Raw genomic sequence first — 22,379 nt, forward strand, 5'->3', positions numbered from 1 at the left:
AAACCCGACTGGAATACGGCTCTCGAGGACCAGAGTTTCCTACCCCTGCGTTAGGGCATGCTAAAATTGCTAGTATATCAAAGCGAATTTCCCCATAGAAAATAATGGAAACTCAGACGATTCATTTCACAGCCCAAAAACTTTAATGCCAAATACTATACGTATTTGTATTGCAAGACCTCGCTCGTTTAGAACAGTCACTACACTCCTGCAGCGTCAGAGAGAGAAGAACCATCAGCTCAGTTGTGATGTATGTATACTATATATACTTGTATTGCAAAACATTGCTTGTATATCAAGTTAAAATTTAATAAAATGTTTTGCTTGTCTTGCAAAACACTTGCAATCCAAGGTTTTACTGTACATGTTTTGGGAACTAAGTACAGTAGTAAGACAATTGTTAAGGCACTCTAATAATGAGAGCACATGAAGCAGAGAGACATGTCCATACATAGCTTAAAAACAAAAATATGAATTGGAACTTAATTGCAGCTACAATTCGAATGGTAAGGCACTTTCAATGATTTGGACACAACTCTTATAGAACGCAATATGCCAGGTGAGGTCGCACCGTGGAGCGATATAATGCCTCTGTATCGCTCCATGGTGCGACCTCACCTGGAGTATTGCGTTGATAGGGCGGCACTAGAAAAGGTTCAAAGAAGAGCGACCAAGATGATAAAGGGAATGGGACGCCTCTCGTAGGAGGAAAGACTAATGAGGTTAGGCCTCTTCAGCTTGGAAAAGAGACAGCTGAGGGGAGATATGATTGACGTCTACAAAATCCTGAGAGGTATAGAACGGGTACAAGTGGATTGATGATATTATTGTAGATGCTAGTTTCTTGTGTGTTCTCACTTGACATTAATATGGCACAACGCTGTTCTTTACTTTTATTATACCCTATCTCTGATGGCGATTGGTATAGCACTGATTACAAAGGCATTCTATACTGTTTTACTTGAGTCAAAAATATGTTAATGTTATAGCACATTCAACCCCTGACTGTAGCTGTGTTTATTGTATAGCTATATTAAGTTTAGAAATCTGTTTCACTATTGATGATGCTTTATATTAGCTATGCTGCAGACATGGGCAACTCCGGTCCTTGAGGGCCGGAATCCATTCAGGTTTTCAGGATTTCCTCAATGAATCTGCATTGAAAGCAGTGCATGCAAATAGATCTTGTGTGTATTCATTGGGGAAATCCTGAAAACCTGACTGGATTCTGGCCCTCGAGGACCGGAGTTGCCCATGTTTGCATGTATTCAATCATTACTGATGAAGAGTTCAAGTATAAGCAGGGGGTGGGCAACTCCGGTCCTCGAGGTCCGGAATCCAGTCGGGTTTTCAGGATTTCCCCAGTGAATATTCATTGAAAGCAGTGCATGCAAATAGATCTCGTGTGTATTCATTAGGGAAATCCTGAAAACCCGACTGGATTCCGGCCCTCAAAGACCGGAGTTGCCCACCCCTGAAGTATTGTTTTCTTTTTTCTGTATTGTTGTTTACTGTCCTATAATGCCAATAAACAGGTTTGAATTTAAAAAAAAAATTACAAAGAAATCAAGCAAATTGGAGAGGTAAGGCCCTCCCTTGGCTGAACCCAAGGGGGGCTTGGGTCAAATCCGACTGCAGTGCCTTGTGATCTTTGGTCATTTAGCCCTCTATTGTATTCTATTATAGCAGTAGTTCCCAAACCTGTCCTGGGGGACCCCCAGCCAGTCAGGTTTTCAAGATATCCCTAATGAATATGCATGAGAGAGATTTGCATACCTGTCACTTCCATTATATGCAAATCTCTCTCATGCATATTCATTAGGGATATCTTGAAAACCTGACTGGTGGGGGTCCCCCAGGACAGGTTTGGGAACCACTGTATTATAGTATTGTAAACCGCTTAATATTCACGTACTAGAACAGTGGTCTCAAACTCGCAGCCAGGGGGGCCACATGCGGCCCGCCAGGTACTATTTTGAGGCCTTCAGTATGTTTATCATAATCACAAAAGTAAAAGAAAATAGTTTCTTGATCATATGTCTCTTTAGCTAGAAATTACAATATTATTATTAAGACTTAGCCAAAAGGAAAGATTTATAAACTATAGTTTTACCTCATGCAAAATTGTCATTTCTTTAATAAGACATTAACTATTTTTTCTGAGGCCCTCCAAGTACCTACAAATCCAAAATGTGGCCCTGCAAAGGGTTTGCGTTTGAGACCACTGTACTAGCAGTATATCAAATGTAATAAATCCAGTCCAAACTATGATCTTATCTACAAACTCAAATTGTAAGCACTCTTGAAACAGGGAAATACCTGCTATACCCAGGTTTTTAGGTGATAACAATTAGCAAGATAAATGACCAAAAGAGTTTTATAAGATCTTGTTCTGCCACCATCTCCCTCTGTGGATATAAGCAAATGTGCTTCTGCGTTTTCAGCTTACTTCACTGGAACTGGATAACTATGACAATAATACGATAGCTTCAAATCACTCCAAACGTAGGAGCCAGGCATTCCAAGTTTCCAAGTTTATTAAAAATTTGTTATTGTACAGTGAATTGCGAACTATTTTCTTCATTCACGTTGATATTGACTGTACTTTACCAGGATTTCTGGATGTTGTTTGTATTACTCTTAAACTCCAATAAATATTTTGAACTGAAAAAATTTGTTATAACGCCTTATCAAAATTTTCAAGGTGGTTATGCAATAAAATCAAGAAGGGGACAAATTATAACAAACAAACAAAAAGCCGTTATCAGTTAAAACACTGGACAAATAAGACCAAAGGACATACTGAAACGAGTGGAAAAGGGAGGACTGCAATATAAATAAAGAAAAGAGAGAGACACAGGAAAATACAAAAGGGTAGGGTAACACGTAGCAGTCCAACTTAAGTGGGCTGAAATTTAGGGCTCCTTTTACTAAGCTGCGATAGCGTTCTTAGCGTGCGCTGCAGATTAGCATGGGCTTACCCCCGCGCTACACGGGGAAACTAACGCCAGTTCAAGGGAGGCGTTAGCATCTAGCGCGTGTGGCAATTTAGCGCGCACTATGCGCATGCTAAAACCGCTAGCGCAGCTTTGTAAAAGGAGCCCTAGGTTTATAAAATCCTTAGAAGAACAGTCAAACTTGGAATGCATCCTTAAAACGGAATATTTTAAGGAAGGATTTGAATTTCTCCATAGATGTTGTCTCTCTTAAGAAGTTAAGCATTGAATTCCAAAGGGAGGGAGCAACAACCGAAAAAAATGGAATTTCTCCTTGTATTGATGTGTCTAAGTGATGGGACTACTAATAGATTTTGATCTGAGGATCAGAGGATGCGTGGCGAACAGTATGGGATCAGAAGTTTGTTCATAAATTCCGGCTGTCCAGTTTTTCTTATTTTAAATGACAGCAGTAATGTTTTATAAGTGATACGGTGATCAATAGGAAGTCAATGGCTTTAATCAAGAGGGGAGTGACACGGTCAAATTTCTTGGTCTTAAATAAGATCTTAACGGCAGTATTCTGGATTATCTGTAGACGTCTAATCTCATTTTTTGTAATTCCATGGTAAAAAGCGTTACCATAGTCCAGGCAAGAGATAACCTAAATGTACCTGAATTAAATTTAAAAAGTATTAAGTCTAGATTAGAGCCAAATGGTATATTCAAATAATAATTTCTGTTGTATCAAGATCCTATGGGATCAATTTTCTAGAAACGTGGAATTGTTAGTGCAAACTTGGTTTGTGAGTGCATCTTAAAAAAAATTTAGGGTCCCTTTCACTAGCTTGTAGTAGGCGGTAATCGATGCCAAACGCAGTTTAAAATGGCGCTCAGGTGTCCTGTGGTAACTCCCAAATTAGCACACGCTAACACCATGCTAAAAAAAAAATTAAAATTTTTTTTGAGGGACCGAAATTGAGCATTCCTCTGCTAATCACGTAGGCCCAAATTTTATAAACGACGAGCTGAAGTTAGGTGTCAGTAGGCACTCTATCACCATCTAAATGACCAATCAGGAGGCACTTTTTTTTTTTTAATTGAAGGTGCCATTCTAAGGCACCAGTCTCATGCCTATGGAGACACATAGGGATGTTTACAGATGCCTAAGGCCGGTGGGGGTGTGATTTGCACCGGAAATGGCCTTAAGCATATGTAGGCATCCCTATGTGCTTTTGTAGGTGCAAGACTGGCACCTTAAATGTATTCTAGCAGATCTGTCACGTCTGCCCCATTTCAGTGCCTTGCAGTCAGTACAATGCTTTCCCATGCCAAACACTTGGCATGGAAGTAACACCTAAAAGGTATCATATACAGAATTTCCCCGTAAGTGTACTGTATCTAGATGATTAACTTTGGCATCCAGTTATAGAATTTGTTTATTTATTCACTTTTCTATACTGTTCTCCCAGGGAAGCTCAGAACAGTTTACATGTATGTATTCAAGTCCTCAAGCATTTTTCCCTGCCTATTCCAGTGGGCTCACAATCTATCTAAAGTATCCAGGGTAATGGGGGGGGGGGGGGTAAGTGATTTGCCCAGGGCCACAAGGAACAGTATGAGTTTGAACCTGCAATCCCAGGGTGCTGAGGCTGTGGTTTTAATTACTGCGCCACATTGTCCCCTATGTGTATCTCTGACAATGTATAGTAAGTGCCAAGTGCTAACTGCAGTCCGTGCCCATTCTCTGCTGATGGCCTGAACAGTTTCCATTCCCCTAACACAGGAAGCAGTAGTGGAAAAGTGAACTAGTGACTTGAGCAGCTGCTCAGCGCCCTGAGGCTGTGAGTTTGAGTCCCTTCTGAGTCCGGGCAAGTCATTTAACACTTCATCGCCCCAGGTACAAAATAAGGACCTATCTAAATTATGTAAACTGCTTTGATTGTAACCACACCCCAAAAAATAGTCTATAAAGTTCAATCCCCTTTAATGCAGAAACATTTAGCTTTGAACATCAACAAATCGAACATACTGCTTTTTCCCTGGAAAGATAACCCTACTCTTATTTCGCCAATCTCTATCAATGGACTCCCTTTACAAGAAGTACAAAAAACCAAAATTCTTGGCGTAATTCTGGACTATAAACTTACTTTTCACGATCACATCAGTAGTGTTATTAAATCTTCTTTTTTTAGACTGAGACAGATACGTTCCATTTCCCAGCTATTTAATAATGATTCTTTGAAAATTCTCATCCATTCCCTTGTAATTTCTAAATTAGACTACTGTAACGCTTTATTTAACGGTATATCACAAAAAGAAATCAGACGTCTTCAGATTATTCAGAATACAGCTATCCGACTGATCACAAAAGCTAAAAAATTCGATCACATAACTCCTCTTCTTAAGGAAGCTCACTGGCTTCCAGTAGCTCACAGAATAACCTACAAACTTTGTCTGCTCACATTTAAATCTCTTCTGTTTAAAACTCCGGCTTTCATCCATAGACTATTAATTCCTTATTCTTCCAATAGAACTCTAAGATCAGACCAACAGCATTTATTAACGATTCCATCATTAAAAACAATCAATACTCGCCGTCAATATATTTTCTCAGTAACGGCCCCCCAAACTTGGAATTCTCTTCCCATCTATTTACGTGAGGAACTTAATTTAGACAAATTTAAAATTAAACTGAAAACTTTTTTATTTAACGACGCATTTGTCTTCTGATTTACAGTTTTCTTTTTAACATTTTTCAATTTCATTTACTTCTATTTCTCTTGTCTTCATATATTCAACTATTTCTATCCCATCCTTTCGTGTTTTCCTTAATTGGTTCCCCTCCTTGCTTAATTACATTGTAACTTCTTTCCCGTCCTTCCTTTTGTTCCCAGTTCGTATAGTTATTGTCTAGTCTTGTCAGTTTTTTAACTATTTTATTGTGTAATTTTATTAACATGTAAATCGCCTTGAATATTGAAAAGGCGATTAAACAAATAAATATTAAACTTGAAACTTGAAACTTGAAACTTGAAATAAACATGCAAAGCCTATGCTAATTTGTGGGATTCCACAATTAAAAACTGGCAGCGTTCATTGACTAATAGATTTGAGTTGATGCCCATATCATAAAATCTTTTATAGTAGGCCTGATATATATATATTTTTTGTTTTGTTTTTTTCTTTCCACAGCCTTGTTTAACCTTATACCTGTGGGTTTGCGAGTGGTTGCGATTCAAGGGGTTCAAACAAAATTATATTTGGCGATGAACAGTGAGGGGTACTTATATACATCAGTAAGTATGCTCTCTCTTTAAGATTTGGGTTTATGAGACACAGGGTGCTGAGTCCTTTTGATGTGAAATGAAGTGTGATCTTCATGTATTTGACTATCAAAGCGAAAATTCCTACATAAAAAAAATCACAGACTCTAAAGTGAGTAATTGTGCTCAGTCAAATTAACACTTTCTTACACCGACAACAATGTAGACCATGGTGTTACACTTCACATCATAGCACCACCTGCCTGCCTCCAGAGAATATCAATTACATGCCTTATAGATTAAAAAAAAAAAACCAAAAACTGGCACTTATCTTTATGAAATCTTCGCCGTGCAGTTTCGATAGGGTTGCAAATGCTGTATATAAATAAGTTCAATTGCCTGGGTAAGCCCAATCCATAAAAATGAGCATAGAAAAACAAAAATCCAACAATCCAGTTTTCAAAGTTCTTTTCCAAAATAACTCTTCCAGCTTCAAAAGTTGAAGTGGATGGTGCAGGATAGATTTTTTAAATAAAAAATAAATGGCTTGTACTGTGCATTCAGGGCCAGAGCGAAGATTTCATAAAGTTAAGTGCCAGTTGTTTTTTTAATCTATATGGTGTATAATTGTTATTCTATGGAGGCAGGCAGGTGGTGCTATAATGTGAAGTGTAACACCATGGTCTACACTAGGGTCGGCGTAAGAAAGTGTTTTTTTTTTTGTAGGGATTTTTGCTTTGATATTGATTTTCTTTAGAAATCCTTTTGGAGTCCTTTGTCTCTTGTTTTTGATGGGGTTGATCTTCATATATTTGAACCATCTCAAAGCGCTGTACAGAACCGTAAACATCGTAGAAGGCTGACATTGGTCTTACATATAATACAGTAAATCCTTTAGGAACCCTTTAGGGAAGGTAAAAATAGAGGACTCCTTTTACAAAGCCGCAGTACTGATTAAAGCTCTGTTGCTCATAGGAGTTATATGAACATTGGAGTATTTACCTCACTGGCCTAAGGTAGAAACGTCTACCACAGCTTTGTAAAAGCCAGTGAGAGTCAACCAATTTGTCAGCTACATCCAGCTCTTCAGGGCTGTGTAGAGTTCTGTTTTCTAGGATGTTAACAAAAGATCAGTGGTTCTTAAACCTATCCTAGGGGAGTCCCAGCCAGTCAGGTTTTCAAGATATCTCTAATGAATATGCATGAGGCAGATTTGCATGCCTGTCACTTCTATTATATGCAAATCTGCCTCATGCATATTCATTAGGGACATCTTGAAAACCCGACTGGCTGGACAGGTTTAAGAACCACTGCAATGGGATTTTGAGAAGTAGAAGGTCATTTTTCTCTGTTTCATCAGAGCATGCTGCCAGTATGGGGGGGATTCTGTATAGGGCGCTCAAATTTATATGCCAGGATGCTGCATGCTAAGTACAAATTCTAGAAAGTTCCGTATGGAACTGCCTTTATAGAACACTGGCTTGAGTCATTTTTGCACCTAAGTTTAGGTGTGAGCAGTTACACCTGCACCCAACTAATGTCAGTTAGGTGAAGAAACTTTATAGCTCTGTGCCTAAATCCTGGGAACGCCCATGACTCGCCCACGGCCCTCCCTTGGCCATGCCCCCTTTGGAAATGCACACAACATGAATTAGGAGTGCGGTTTATAGAACAGGGATGCCAGATACATATGTAACTAGTAATTAGTGCCAGTTAGTACTTGTCAAGGCCAATTGTTGATTACTCTTTATACTCGAATATGTCATACTCAAATCGACTTATATTTGAGAATATACAGTATCACCAATTTAGCCATTACTTGGCCCAAAATTGTGCACCTAACTGTGCGCAACCTATATAGAATTTTGGGGTATCCATCAAATTCTATAAACGGCACCTAAAGTTAGGTGCCCAGTTGGGCGCCCAGTTATAGAATAGGGTCCGTTATACATATAAAATAGCTAATTGGTGCTAAATTGGCAATTATTTGGAGATAAGTACCAATAATTTCCGTAACGTGCACTAATTTGCACTAGTGAGCAGCTGTGTGCATTACTGACCTATGCCCCTACTCAGTAAACAGAGCAACTAACTTCTCATGTGTGCAGACAGGGCATGGCCATGGGAGGGGCGTGGTTGGGTCGGAGCCTTTCAAGGATTTAGGTGCGATGTTATTGAATCATGTCGTTTCTGTGCTTAAGCTGAGTGCCAGCTTTATACCAGTTATTAGCAGGCGTAAATCTAGTGTCCAAAATTAGGTGCGAGGTTTCATGCAAATCTAGTATTTTGCAAGCAAACATATACTTTTCCTTCTATAACCACCATTTATATGTGCAACCAATAGCAGCCAGCCTCTTGCTCTGGAGCAGGCATAAGTAAACACACATATGTCTGCCATATTATGTAGGTACACATATGCTTTGAATTTTAAAATATGTTTTTTTTTATACTTAAATGTATGCTTCAATCATATCTTGCATATAACTGATATGTATTTATGGTAGCAAATTTTACAGATTTTTCTGGGTTTTTCACTAGGAATGCCTTTCTAAACGTACCTCATGGTTGCATATGTGAGGTCTAAGAGCCACTTTTAATTTGTATATTTTGAAAAGTCTGGATATCAGGTATATTTATAGATCTCGAGTATCAGAGCTCACCATCATTGCGGAGGGCTGTGAGGAGAAACTGTGTTTTAGAATCTATGGATTTCAGTAAGCTAAAGAAAGAGAACGTTTTCCATCAACCATACTCTTGAGTTTCCAGTTATAATAAGTCTCCTCTGTGTTTTATTCGGAATAACTGCGTCTACCATTTTGGCTTGTACCAAGTTTCAGTAATATTTAATCATTTGTTTATCTAGGCCCCCTTTTATCAAGCCATGTTAGCGTTTTTTTGTAGCGCTGGCTATGGCGGTGAAACTTCATAGAATTCCTGAATGTCAGAGCTTTCACTGCAGTGGCCGGCGATAAAAAATCCTAACGCGGCATGATAGACGGGGGCCTTAGTGCATTTGGTATACTCCCTTTCGTTACTGACTATGAGGGTAGTGTACAACATACTTTCTTAGGAACCGTGAACATAACATTTATCCCCTCTTTTACAAAGGCGGGCTAAGCTTTTGAGCGCACGCTAAACGTTAACGCGTGCATGTTATCCTAAGGCCCTCTTTTACAAAGGCGCACTAAGCGTTTTAGCACAGACATAGCGTGCACTAAATCAATGTGTGGGCTAACCGCTAATGCATCCCTAGGATAACATGCACGTGTTAGCATTTAGCGCATGTTTAGCGTGCGCTAAAAAGCTTAGCGCGCCTTTTGTAAAAGAGGGGGTTAGTCGAGCAAAAATCATCGGAGCAGAAGGATAGAAGCAGCAATCTTCTAAACAGAAAGAGCAGGCACAAAGAGAGAAGACAGGTGTAAGCCAGTGGCTCCATTAAATAGGTCCTGAGCTCTCACCAATAAGAAGAATAAACAAAGAGGTTTAAATCCCTCGCTGGGTAATGAAATGCTTGGAATGGCCTCTTGGAGGGAACTAAAATTGTATCTGAATTCAAGAAAGCTCAGGCACAAATACGTTGATTTTCTAAGAGTGAGGAGGGGGATAGTTGGTAGCATGGATAGGCAAACTAGGTAGGCCATATGGTCTTTATCTGCCTTCATCTTTCTCTGTTTCTATGTTGGAGCAGCAGTTCTTGTGACTAAACTTCCCATTTGACTAAGTCGTAGTAGATGTTTTTAATGCAGCCTGGAGCGCTAAATGCTCATAGAATTCTTACGAACGTCAGAGCAGTGTCAGAGCATGTAGCGCCCCAGGCTATGGTAGAAACCTCTACCCCGGCTTAGTAAAAGGAGGCCAAAGTAAGTTCAACAATTCCAAAGTGCTGGAGCTAGACAGCAGAAGACCGGCACCTGGTTAGTCTGAGTCTAATTCTCCAGGGTAAAAATAGGACTGGAAATGTCCCCTTAAAGATTGCGATAGAGTGTAAAGAAAAATGAACAATGCAAATTAGAGGGTGAAACCAGGACAGCTGACATGAAAGGGTAAGTACTTCAGGTTTTATTCTTGCTGTGATTAGAAGCCAGATCTGCTCCTTTAGTCGAAACTACTGCAATTGTACCAACAACACCTGGCTGTGACTCACCATGAGCTGCTACCGCAAAAAGCATGAGCTAAATCCATATCCCTTCTCTTCCCCCTATCCCTTGTCATGCCATACAGAAGTTTTGCTGTTATGTTTTGTGTGAGCTGAAAGTATCTAGGAAATTGGTTCCCAACCCTGTCCAGGAGGACCACCAGGCCAGTCAGGTTTTTGAGATAGCCCTAATGAATATGCATGAGGCAGATTTGCATGCCTGTCACCTTCAGGCTATCCCAAAAACCCGACTGGCCTAGTGGTCTCCAGGACAGGGTTGAGAACCACTGATCTAGGACATGTCCTTCCAGCATAGAAAGAGTTACAGTAATCAAGCCTATGATGTAATAGGCTAACTACCTTAAGTATACCTGTATATATTTTTTTTACAATGTAGAAAAAAAGATGATAAAATTTCAATGACTTCCTATAAATCAGTGGTTCCCAAACCCTGTCCTGGGGGACCCCCAGCCGGTCGAGTTTTCAAGATATCCCTAATGAATATGCATGAGAGAGATTTGCATACCTGTCGCTTCCATTATATGCAAATCTCTCTCATGCATATTCATTAGGGATATCTTGAAAACCCCACTGGCTGGGGGTCCCCCAGGACAGGGCTTGGGAACCACTGCTATAAATAGACCATCTGTTTCTTTTATATTGTATTCCGTTCCAGTGTGGGCTCAGCATTATACTTTACACATTGAGAGGAAGCTTGTATACTTCACTCGTGAACTTTTCCTCCACTGGGTTTTTGCTGTTTTGTTTTACTTGTTATTACAAAGGCATGAATCAGAGTGCAAATAGAGTTTGGATCCAGAAAAGATTTTATGGAGCAAATCCTTCTCAGCAAGCGTTGGAACTGTGCACCAACACGTACCCCTGGATGCTATGTATGGTGTCAAACTTCTGGTGTGGATCCAAGATGTGCATGCAACTTAAATAGTTGACCAAGTATAAATTAATGGGTTGTAATAATTAATAATTCCACTTAACTGTGCATCTGCTTCCACGCTAATCCCCAGCACCTAAATCCATAGCGAGCAAACTCAAAAAGGAGTACAAGCAAGTTAGGGGCTTTCCAAAATTTTGCCCGCAGTTTTATAGGATAGCATAATTTTTGCACCAAAATGCCATAATTTGAGCATAAATACCAGATTTGTGCGAGAATTAGCTTTCCCTCCACTACCTCTCTACTCCAGGACTGTCTTAAAGCTGTCTTCAATTGGTCCCCAGCAGTGCGGTAGCGAGGGTGAGCGGCGCCCGGGGTGGTGGTGCTCCTCTCCCGCCCTCTTCCCCGCACCTTTTTATCTTTGACGTGAGCAGCCACAAAATTGCTGCCCGCATCAGCTTCGATGCTCTCTGACAACACTTCCTTCCCAGAAGTGATGTCAGAGAGGGAGTGCTGCAGCCGACGCAGCAGTGAGTTCGTGGCTGCTCATGCTGAAGTTTAAAAGGTACAGGGGGAAGGGGTGCATGCATGGCAGGGGGAGGAGTGGGAAGAGGAAGGCAGAGAGCAGGAGGGGTGCCAGCGCCCCGAGGAAGATTGCGCCCAGGGCAGACCATCGCCCTGCACTCCCCTTACATCGCCACTGGTCCCTAAAAGTGGCAGTAATGCATGCATGTTGTCTGAGGCTTGCTCTAAAGCATGGGTGTCAAATGTCAGTTCTCGAGGGCTGCAATCCAGTCGGGTTTTCAGGATTTCCCCAATGAATATGCATGAGATCTACTAGCATACAATGAAAGCAGTGTATGCAAATAGATCTCATGCATATTCATTGGGGAAATCCTGAAAACCCGACTGGATTGAATCACTTGAGGCCTGACATTTGACATTCCTGTTCCAAAGCTTTCCCTCTGACCTGTCCCACCCCCTTGACACTACTTCCTGTTTCCATGTGGGCAGGATGGGATGATTTGTGAGATAGGACTGGAACCATTATAAATCTACTTTGCCTCTCTCTGGGTTTAGCACAGTTCTTAGAGTTCTTTCCAATTTATTATTGGATGTTGTGATGATACCATTTAATCCTGGTCTCAGATGCTCAATGTTCTGGGCTAATACCCTATAAAGGCCAGTGAGACAACCCTGCTAAGCCTTATTAAGCAGCCACTCTACTTTCAAGAACTTCAAATACTGCAGAACTACATTAAAACTTTCCAGAATCAAAAGCTATAATGTTCCTTAGCAAAAAAAAGCCTTATTACCATATTTTCCCATATATAGGCTGCGGCCTATACATGGGTTTTACAAACCTGTCTATGGAGTGCGGCTTACTTAAAATTTTCATAGCCAAATTTATTATTTAAATTATTAAATTAATTAGATGTATAGCCATTTTCAAAATTTAATGAAAAATGAATAAGTTCTGTTTCTAAAGCGTTCTCTCTTGTGTCATCGTGTTTATCCTGCAAAATAAAGTACACTGTGCTCGCAGATTGGAAGCTATGCAAATTTTGAACAAGCCTAGACGTGTTTGAAACAGCGCAAGAGACGGGTGCTAGCTCATAAGAAGTTCTTCGTTTAGTTGCCACTGTCATTGGTGTTAATTGCAAGTGCATTCAGAACCTCTTCTTGTTTTCAAAGCCTCAAAGTTGCTGAATGACTATTCTGATAGCACACTCAGTTCTGGCTCTTTAATCTATTAAAATGTAAGTATGTTTCATATATTTTGAATGCGTTTAATTCTATTCTTGGATATGAGCTCAGACATTTTGGCACACTCACCTAATGGCGTTGTGCACCAAACAAGCCTTTGTGCGAAATGTGCTTATGTCCACTTATGTTGCACAGTCTACAAGTGTAAGGGGGCACCTTAGAGCTTAGGGCTTCTAAGCGTCTTAATTCGGCCCTGCCCACAGGCCTTTAAATACCTTAAGCTTCTTAAGCATCTGACATGGCAGCCTGATAGAAGCAAGCCTCTTCTCCTTCTTCAAACTCCAAACAACTCCTAGGCTCATCTGCCCATGCATAGGAAAAGAAGTAAGGAGAGTGAACCTTGCTGCTTTGGCTAACTACCCACTCTCTTGGGGAAATCCATCCTCCTTTCCCTACATGCTTTGTTTTTTCTAAATGACAAAAACTTTCTTTTAAATTCCCCTTATAGCATAATTTATTTATTTTCTAGACTGTTCTCCCAGGGGAGCTCAGAATGGTTTATGTGAATTTATGCAGGCACTCAAGCATTTTTCCCTGTCTGTGCTGGGGGGGGGGGGGGCTCACAATCTATCTAATGTACCTGAGGCAGTGGGGAGATTAAATGACTTGCCCAGGGTCACAAAGAGCAGTTGGGTTTGAACCCTGAACCTCAGGGTGCTGAGACTGTAGCTTTAACCACTGCACCACTCTAGAAATCAAAATTGAAATGAGCCAAGGACAATGAAAGCCATTGTGACATCACTGATGAGTTGGCTGTTAGGCAGTAGTGGAATGAGGCATTATGATGTCACAATACCAGCTCTGGTCTGGTTATCAGAGGCTGAAACTCTTCACACTATGCATTTATTCAGTTTTCTATACTGTTCTCCCAAGGGAGGCTCAGAATTGTTTACATAAATTTATTCAGGTACTCAAGCATTTTTCCCTGTCTGTCCTGGTGGGCTCACAATCTATCTAATGTACCTGGGGCAGTAGGGAGATTAACACCCTCTTTTATGAAACTGCGATAGCAGTTTCTAGCTCGGGGACCTGCGACGAATGGCCCGCGCTGCTCCTAATGCTCATAGGAACTCAATGAGTGTTGGGAGCAGCGCGGGCCATTCAGTGCGGTTCCCCGCGCTAGAAACTACTATCGCAGTTTCGTAAAAGGAGGCCGTAGTGACTTGCCCAGGGTCACAAGGAGCAGTGTGGGTTTGAACCCACAATGCCAGGGTGCTGAGGCTGTAGCTTTAACCACTGCGTCACACTCCCCCCGCAAAGCACCGGGGAGCTTCCTAATTAGCCCTCCTCCCAGGTTCTTCAAGCACTTGCTGTTTCCCAACTCCAGTCCTACTATCAGCTGGTGTAAGGAAACAGCAAGGCAAGTAATCTACTATATCCATTGTGGAACAGAAGGCAATAAGCAGATCATCTGAAGAAAAAACTTGTGTTGAATCAAATGCTCCCCAGGAAAAGTGCTTGATGCGGCCGCATTTCACCTACAAGTCTGCGTCAGGGGCATTCAACCATCTGGTGTCAAATCAGCTAACACCAACAATGGTTGTATGCCCCTGACGCAGCCTTGTGCGGCCATGTCACGCACGATTCCTGGGGCGTTTGATTAAGCACTGTTATTTTCCTCTTCATATGATCTGCCTGCTGAAAAATGTAGTCTAGCATTCGCAAAAAAGTGCTTTCCTTATTCTTAAGAAGAAGAAGCTAACCCTGACTTTTATTCTTAACTTCCTTAAAACACAAGCGCCTCCTATCTGCTTGTCACAATATTGCCAATTTCATGAGTATTCTCTAAACATTAGAGGCGTTGATATAACCTTTAACTTGCCAACATACACTGGTAAATTTTTTAAAAAGCACAACAGTCCAAATGTGTAGGTTTTGAAAGACTGTCAACAACTGCGAGCATGGCTAAGTACCATGTTGATGGATTAGTACATTAGTAGACAACGTCAGATGGCAAGCTGTTTGATCTTTTCTGTAGATTAATGAAGAATGTCTGATTATTGTTTAATGAATGCAGCCTTGTCCTACTGCCAATTACAGATGTGCTTCTATTTCAGATGAGCTAGGAAATGTCAATTTATTTTCATTCTGTAAGAAAAACAAAAACAAAAACCAACAAATGAACAGCATTTAATTTCATTTTCACTTCTATTGTTTGCAAAGCAATATCTCCCCTCCTGCTGACTCTCTGCACCTCAACATAAAAAAAAAAAAAAATGCCCCCAGACTTCCCTACCCCACAGACTTCAAACAAGTACATACGTATGCTACAAATCGTATAAAAATAGTGACCCCCAGCTTACTCCATTTCCCCTGAATCCCTTCTCACCTGCATTTTACCCCACTGTAAGGGCTAGAGTCACTAAGCAAACTGATTGTGTACCGATCGTTTTGCGACCAGATTTTACTGCAGACCGATTTACTTACTTCTCTGCCGAACCGATTCCGATCCGCACATGCAAATGAGGGGAACGGCATGTAAAGTAGGCAGGGATGCAATTCACTAAAGAAATCTTGCAAAACGAATGGGCTGGCCAATAAACACAAGAAGCGACTGCTGGGGACCAGTTGCAAACGTCCTTCCCGACTCTCCAGCTCCATTGCTGCCATGCTCTCTGCCCTGCTGTCTGCACGCCCTGCTCTCTGCTGCCCCGACAAAAATATTTATCTCTCTGCCCTCTCTGCCCTGCTCTCAACTCTCTGCCCTATCTTGCCCTGCTCTCAGCTGCCCCGACTCTGGATCTCTGCTGCCTTCCCTGCAGTGCGAGCCCGTGGGTTTAAAGCGAGGCTACACTACGGCAAGTTCCAGAACACGCCGCAGTGCAGCCCCGCTTTAAACCCGCGGGCTAGCACTGCAGGAAAGGTGGCAGAGAGCAGGAGAGTCGGGCGGGTTAAAAAACAGAGAGGCAGTCTCTCTAGGGCTTTGCTCTTTTTCGCTTTTCTTTGGGAGCCCTGTCCTTTCTTTAGCTCGGGGAGTTATCTGCAGGTTTGTATAAGTTAAAGCTTCATTGTCTTGAAGAGAGAAACAACCACTGACAGCGACTCCCCTAAAGTGTCTGCAATGCTCGGTTCCCTGCTTGTTTGGCCACGGCTGCTCTGGGCAAGCCATTAAATGGAAAAGGGGGCTCTGGCCATGCCGTCTCTCGGCTCTCGTCCTGTAAGCAGTTGGATTTCATCGAAAGCCAAACTCCTGGGCTGAGACATTTAGGAGGCCGTGTTCTGGCTGATTGCACCCTCCCTGCCTGCCTCCCTCCCTCCTTGCAGTCTTCTTGTGCAGAGAGAGCATGCGCAGACCATCGACAAGGCAAAGAGGTGGTCTGCGCATGCGTCAGGATCGCACACTAGCGATCCATGCAGTCAGAGGGGGGCGTTCCTCCGATCGCCCTCATTTTGTGGTCAGGCCTGCAGGGATCGGGCATGGAAGTCAGGTTAGTGAATCTAGCCCTACATGTCTGAATAGGGAGGTACAATCTCCATCTACTTTGAACAGAAAGATGATAGACTTTAAAATGATACCAACCCTGAATCTGACAATATTTTACAGTATGGTCCCTGTGGGGGCAACTCTTAACTGGAGATCTATCCTACCTCCTTTGAAACCTGGGGAACAAGATCCTAAGAGTGGGTGGGGGGAGGGAATCCAGGGTGGGAACAAGGAAATGTAGATAAGGCCAGGACAGCTTTTTTTGTGCGCTTTGTGGCAGATTTACTTGGGGTAAGGAGGAGCACAGGACTAGTAGCCAGATTTTAATGTGTGCTCTAAAAATTAAACAAAACAAATTTAAAAGCATGGATAAAGAGAATGCCCCCCAAATGAAATAAAAATGTACCGGGTTCATACACTTCCAGCCATTTTCATTACTGAGATGCTAAAATGTTTCTTCTAAAGAACAAACTTTTGTCCAAGCCGTACCCTAGGTGGTCAGGGAAAGAGAAGGGTCTTCCTGCCATGGGAGCTCTCTGATGATATCGCATGCCAGTCCCTTAGTGGTAATGCAGCATCCAAGCATGTCAGAATTTACTTACCTTGCAGCATGTCCAGGCTTGCTTTTCCAGTGACTCAGCAAACTTGAGAGCAGCGAATGATGTCCTGGTGCCCTACCCAGCCATAAACACAAAATGGGTGCCTATCTTGCCGGCATTTTCTTTTTTAAAAATGTATTTATCACTTATAAAATTTTTCAAGAAGACCTCTTGTACGGAATATTGAAAAAGAAACAGGAATATTAATTTTAAACAAAATACTAGTATAAAATAGGAAATACAATTCTTAGTCAATACTATTAATCCCATATATAGATCCAAGAATTCTAGTGAGTGAAAATAAAAAATAAGTCACATCAATTTAGCAAGAAAAGCAAATATCTAACTGCGGTAGTAGGAGTATTTCTAATTACTTTGAGTCGTTCTTGCTGTTATTTCATTTACCCCTTCAAGGCGTTTCGTAGAGAGGAACCCTGCCATACAACACATCTCCCCGCCTCCGACACCCTCTCCACCGCCTCTGATGCCCCCTCACCTGTACCTCTAAGTAGATGACTTGAGGGACATGGATTTCCTCCTCCCAGCTGGTCTTTGTTGTCCAAAATGGGCCTTCCCCTCCTATAGGGCGTCCAGGCCAATCAGAGCCTTAGGCCCCTTCATGGTGCATCCAGGGAGGGGCCTGAGGCTCTTATTGGCCCAGGTTGTATAAGGCCCCTTCAATGGGAGGGACCTTAAACAACTTGGGCCAATTAGGTTTTTTGTCTGGGGGTATTTTGAAGGTAGAATATTTTAGAAAGTGTGAAGTGTTAGTATAAGAATTTTGGGGATGGTGTGTTCAGTTATGCTTGTGTGTGTGTGTGTGTGTGCATAGATTTTTGGATATGCAGGATATAAATGCTTAAAATGAATGAGCCCTAAGCCTGCTGGAAGTTGAAGGTGGCATGGCCTGATAATGGGATTGTGGGACCCCTCTAAAATTTCTGCCTTGTGCCCTAGCCACATCTATGACCAGTCCTGGCAGGACACACATTTCAAATCTGACATATTGTAATCACAAAACAGAAAATATAATTATTTTTTCTATCTTTTGTAGTCTGACCATTTTATTGTTGAAATCATGTTGGTCCCAGGTTCTGGTTTCTTCTTCCCACAAGGGCTCATGCCCATATGACATATCTTCTTTCTCCATGCTTACCATCCATTTTTTGTATCTATTATTTGCCATGCTCAGTATCTCTCTTTGCTGTGTCCCCTATACTTCTCTTTCTAGTATCTCCCCTGCATCCATCTTCTCGCACTCATCACCACTCTATGTCCCTGTCCCCTCTCCCTGTGTCCTGTATCAATCCTATCTATCCCTATGCCCCCACAAGTCCAGCATCTCCCTGCTGTGTTCCTATTCTTCCACATGTCTAGCATCTTCCCTCTGTGTCCATATACCCCTCCATGTCTGGCATTACACCTCTGTGTTCATATACCACCCTCCTTGCATCATCTCCCCTTTGTGTCTCTGTCCCTGTATTCTCATTGCCCTCTGTTTTTGTATACCTCCATCTGTCCAATTATCCCCGCTCTTCCTCTCCTATACCAATGCATCTCTTCCTCTCTCTGTCCTCCCTCCGTGTATGCTGTATTTCACTCTCTCGTATGCTGTATTTCACTCTCTCTTCCTTCATCTCCTTGATTTAGCATCTCTTTTTCACTTATCTCTCCTACTTCCTACAGGTTCAGCAACTCTCTCCCTGCCCTTCCCTTCCCTCCAGCCCCCTCCCATGGGTCCAACACCTGCCTCCCTTCCCTCCAATCTTTCCATGCAGTGCAGCACTTCTCTCTCCCTTCCCCTTCAGCTCTCAGCCCTGGGTCCAATGTTTCTCTCCCTTCCCTCTAGCTCTGCCTCCATGGGTCCAGCATCTTTCCCTCCAGCCTCAACTCCCATGTGGGTCCAGCATCCTTTCTCCCTTCTGCTCCAGTCCCAGCCCCTATTCTTGTGTCCAGTGTCTTCCTTCCTCCAGTCCCCCTCCCATGGGTCTAAGACCTCTCTCTCTCTCTCTCTCTTCCCACCAGACCCCAGCATCCAAAGTAGATACCCCTAACTTGTTTTCCTGTGGATTTACCATGGGTACCTGCAGGTCCTCATCCCTGTATCTCTACACCAGATCAATCAATCAGCTCATTATCCTCTTATTTGTTTACACCTTCAAAAAAAGCTAATAAATTGATGTCAGTTCTTGTCTAAGCTAAACCCATGCTGACTCATTCCCATTAAGCTGTGCCTATCTATCTGTTCAGTAAATTTATTTATGTGCATATTTGTTGGGTATAGCTTCCATCATTTTGTCTAGATCTGATTTTGCAATCAGGCTTTTTGGTTTCTTTTTCACGTAGGAATTGTATGGCATATTATGTGGTCTAGTGAAATAATCTCCTGCTTTAATGCATTTTGAATTGTATTTTTAGATAGCAGATTGTGAAAAATGAGCAAGCATGTGAAGACTTTTCTGTGACACTCTATTCACCATATTGTATCCCAGCATCTACCCTCCAACACCCACCCCCCTCTTTTACAAAGGTGTGCTAAGCTTTTTAGCGCGTGCTAAATTTTAGCACGCAATAATCACGCGCTAAACGCTAACGCGTGCATTGTATCCTATGGATGCGTTAGCGGTTAGCTCATGCATTGATTTAGCGCATGCTAAATCCACGCTAAACCGCTTCACGCCTTTGTAAAAGAGGGCCCCAGTCTCAACGTCTACCCAGCTTATCCAGTTCAAACCATCTAATCACATAGCATGCAGAAATCTATATTACCTTTAACACAAGTCTTTTGCCATGTGCATGCTCTGCATATCAAGAAGGGGGAAAGAATGAGAAACCCCCCACCCCATGTTTCCTGAAATCTGTGCAGAAATCCTCAAAGTGCATTGCTGCCACTCGGGGGTAATGCTTCAATATTGTGTTTTCAATCACTAGGACCATACAGGTCATCTGCAGTCCTGCACAACTTGTGTGACCCTTGCTGTTGAATATGTGACATTGAAACAACACCATCGCTGGCAGGAATGTGGGTGGAGGACCCCCACTCAGCTTAGAAAAGTGGTCTCAAACTCAAACCATTTGCAGGGCCACATTTTGGATTTGTAGGTACTTGGAGGGCCGTAGAAAAAATAGTTAATGTCTTATTAAAGAAATGACAATTTTTAATGAGGTAAAACTTTGTATGGTTGACTAGTGTTTAAGCCCGTTACATTAATGGGTGCTAGTGTAGATGTCTGTCTGTCTGGGGTTTTTTCTTTGTGTCTCTCTCCTTGGATGCTGGCTGTTTGTCTGTCATTCTTTCTGTCTGTGTCTCTCCCTGGCCCCCTGTCTGTCTGTCTGCCTTTCTTTCTGTCTGTCTCCCTGGCCCCCTGACTGCCTGGATTTCTTTGTTGCGCCATGCCTGTCTGTTTCTCCGTGGCCCCCTTCTGTTTCCGCCCCCTCCCAGAGCAAAGCATGATTGTTGTCTGCCCCCCCAGCATACCCCTCCCCCCAAAGCAGCCCCTTTCCCTCTTCCCCTGCCCCTGTTGTGCCATGCCTGCCTGCTCCGTGGCCCCCTTCTGTTCCAACCTCCCAGAGCAAAGCATGATTGCTGTCTGCACCCAGCACACCCCTCCCCCAAAGCAGCCCCCTTTCCCTCTCCCCTGCCCCCTTTCCCTTTCCCCCTTGTGTCATGCCTACCTGCTCCGTAGCCCCCTTCTGTTCCCCCCTCCCAGAGCAAAACATAATTGTTGTCTGCACCCAGCACACCCCTCCCCCAAAGCAGCCCCCTTTCCCTCTCCCCTTGTGTCATGCCTGCCTGCTCCATGGCCCCCTTCTGTTCCCCCCCTCCCAGAGCAAAGCATGATTGCTGTCTGCACCCAGCACGCCCCTCCCCCAAAGCAGCCCCCTTTCCCTCTCCCCCTGCCCCCTGTTGTGTTATGCCTGCCTGCTCCGTAGCCCCCTTCTGTTCCCCCCTCCCAGAGCAAAGCATGATTGCTGTCTGCACCCAGCACACCCCTCCCCCAAAGCAGCCCCCTTTCCCTCTCCCCCTGCCCCCTTTCCCTCTCCCCTTGTGTCATGCCTGCCTGCTCCGTGGCCCCCTTCTGTTCCCCCCTCCCAGAGCAAAGCATGATTGCTGTCTGCACCCAGCACACCCCTCCCCCAAAGCAGCCCCCTTTCCCTCTCCCCTGCCCCTTTCCCTATCCCCTTGTGTCATGCCTGCCTGCTCCGTGGCCCCTTTCTGTTCCCCCCTCCCAGAGCAAAGCATGATTGCTGTCTGCACCCAGCACACCCCTCCCCCAAAGCAGCCCCCTTTCCCTCTCCCCTGCCCCCTTTCCCTCTCCCCCTTGTGTCATGCCTACCTGCTCCATAGCCCCCTTCTGTTCCCCCCTCCCAGAGCAAAGCATGATTGTTGTCTGCACCCAGCACACCCCTCCCCCAAAGCAGCCCCCTTTCCCTCTCCCCCTGCCCCCTGTTGTGTCATGCCTGCCTGCTCTGTAGCCCCCTTCTGTTCCCCCCTCCCAGAGCAAAGCATGATTGCTGTCTGCCCCCCAGCACACCCCTCCCACCAAAGCAGCCCCCTTTCCCTCTCCCCTGGCCCCCTATTGTGCCATGCCAGCCTGCTCTGTGGCCCCCTTCTGTTCCCTCCTCCCAGAGCAAAGCATGATTGCTGTCTGCCACCAGCATACCCGTCCCCCAAAGCAGCCCCTTTCCCTCTCCCCCTAGCCCCCTGTTGTTCCATGCCTGCCTGTTCCATAGCCCCCTTCAGTTCCCCCCCCCCCATGATTGCTGTCTGCCCCCAGCACACCCCTCGGCTACCAAGATGGAGAGAGGCCTGTGAGGTTTGCTACAGCTGGCCGGCGAACCTCAACAGGCTGCTTTGAAGAGGAGCAGCGGCGGTGGCAGTAGGTGGTGAGTGAGAGCAGGAGGGGGGAGTCGCTGGCGTGTTCCCTGCCTCCGTGTTCCAAAATGGAATTCGGCACGGAGGGACACAGCACGGCGCAGCGATCACAAAACCCTAAGTGTGTATGCGCGCTTAGGGTTTTATTATAGAGGATAAATCTTTCCTTTAACTGTTAAAGGAAAGATTTATAAATACAAAGCGTTTTACCTCATGTAAAATTGTCATTTCTTTAATAAGACATTAACTATTTTTTCTGCAGCCCTCACAGTTAAAGGTTAACATCTTTCCTTTCTCAGAACTGACACATTTCAATCACTATATTGAAAATAAAATATTTTCCCTACTTTTGTTGTCTGCTGACTTCATTTTTCTGTGCTTTTAACTATGTTTCCAGGGCCTTCTGGTCCATCTACCTTCCCTTCCTCCTTTCTGGCCCCCCTCGCAGTCCAACATTTCTCCCTCCTTTCCACCAGTCCAACAT

General features: G+C 43.5%; 1 protein-coding gene across 9 annotated transcripts in view; it reads left to right on the forward strand.

The window, feature by feature from the left end:
* The window catches only part of FGF13 (fibroblast growth factor 13), a 562,033-nt gene that overhangs the window by 441,614 nt on the left and 98,040 nt on the right, over window positions 1–22,379 (forward strand). For all 9 annotated transcript variants that reach the window (XM_033945624.1, XM_033945623.1, XM_033945628.1 and 6 more), the window contains one exon: window positions 6,132–6,235. In XM_033945624.1, the coding sequence (XP_033801515.1) occupies window positions 6,132–6,235 (104 nt within the window). The remainder of the gene's footprint in view (window positions 1–6,131; window positions 6,236–22,379) is intronic.

This window comes from Geotrypetes seraphini, chromosome 5 (genome assembly GCF_902459505.1).
Source record: "Geotrypetes seraphini chromosome 5, aGeoSer1.1, whole genome shotgun sequence".
Classification (NCBI taxonomy): Eukaryota; Metazoa; Chordata; class Amphibia; order Gymnophiona; family Dermophiidae; genus Geotrypetes; species Geotrypetes seraphini.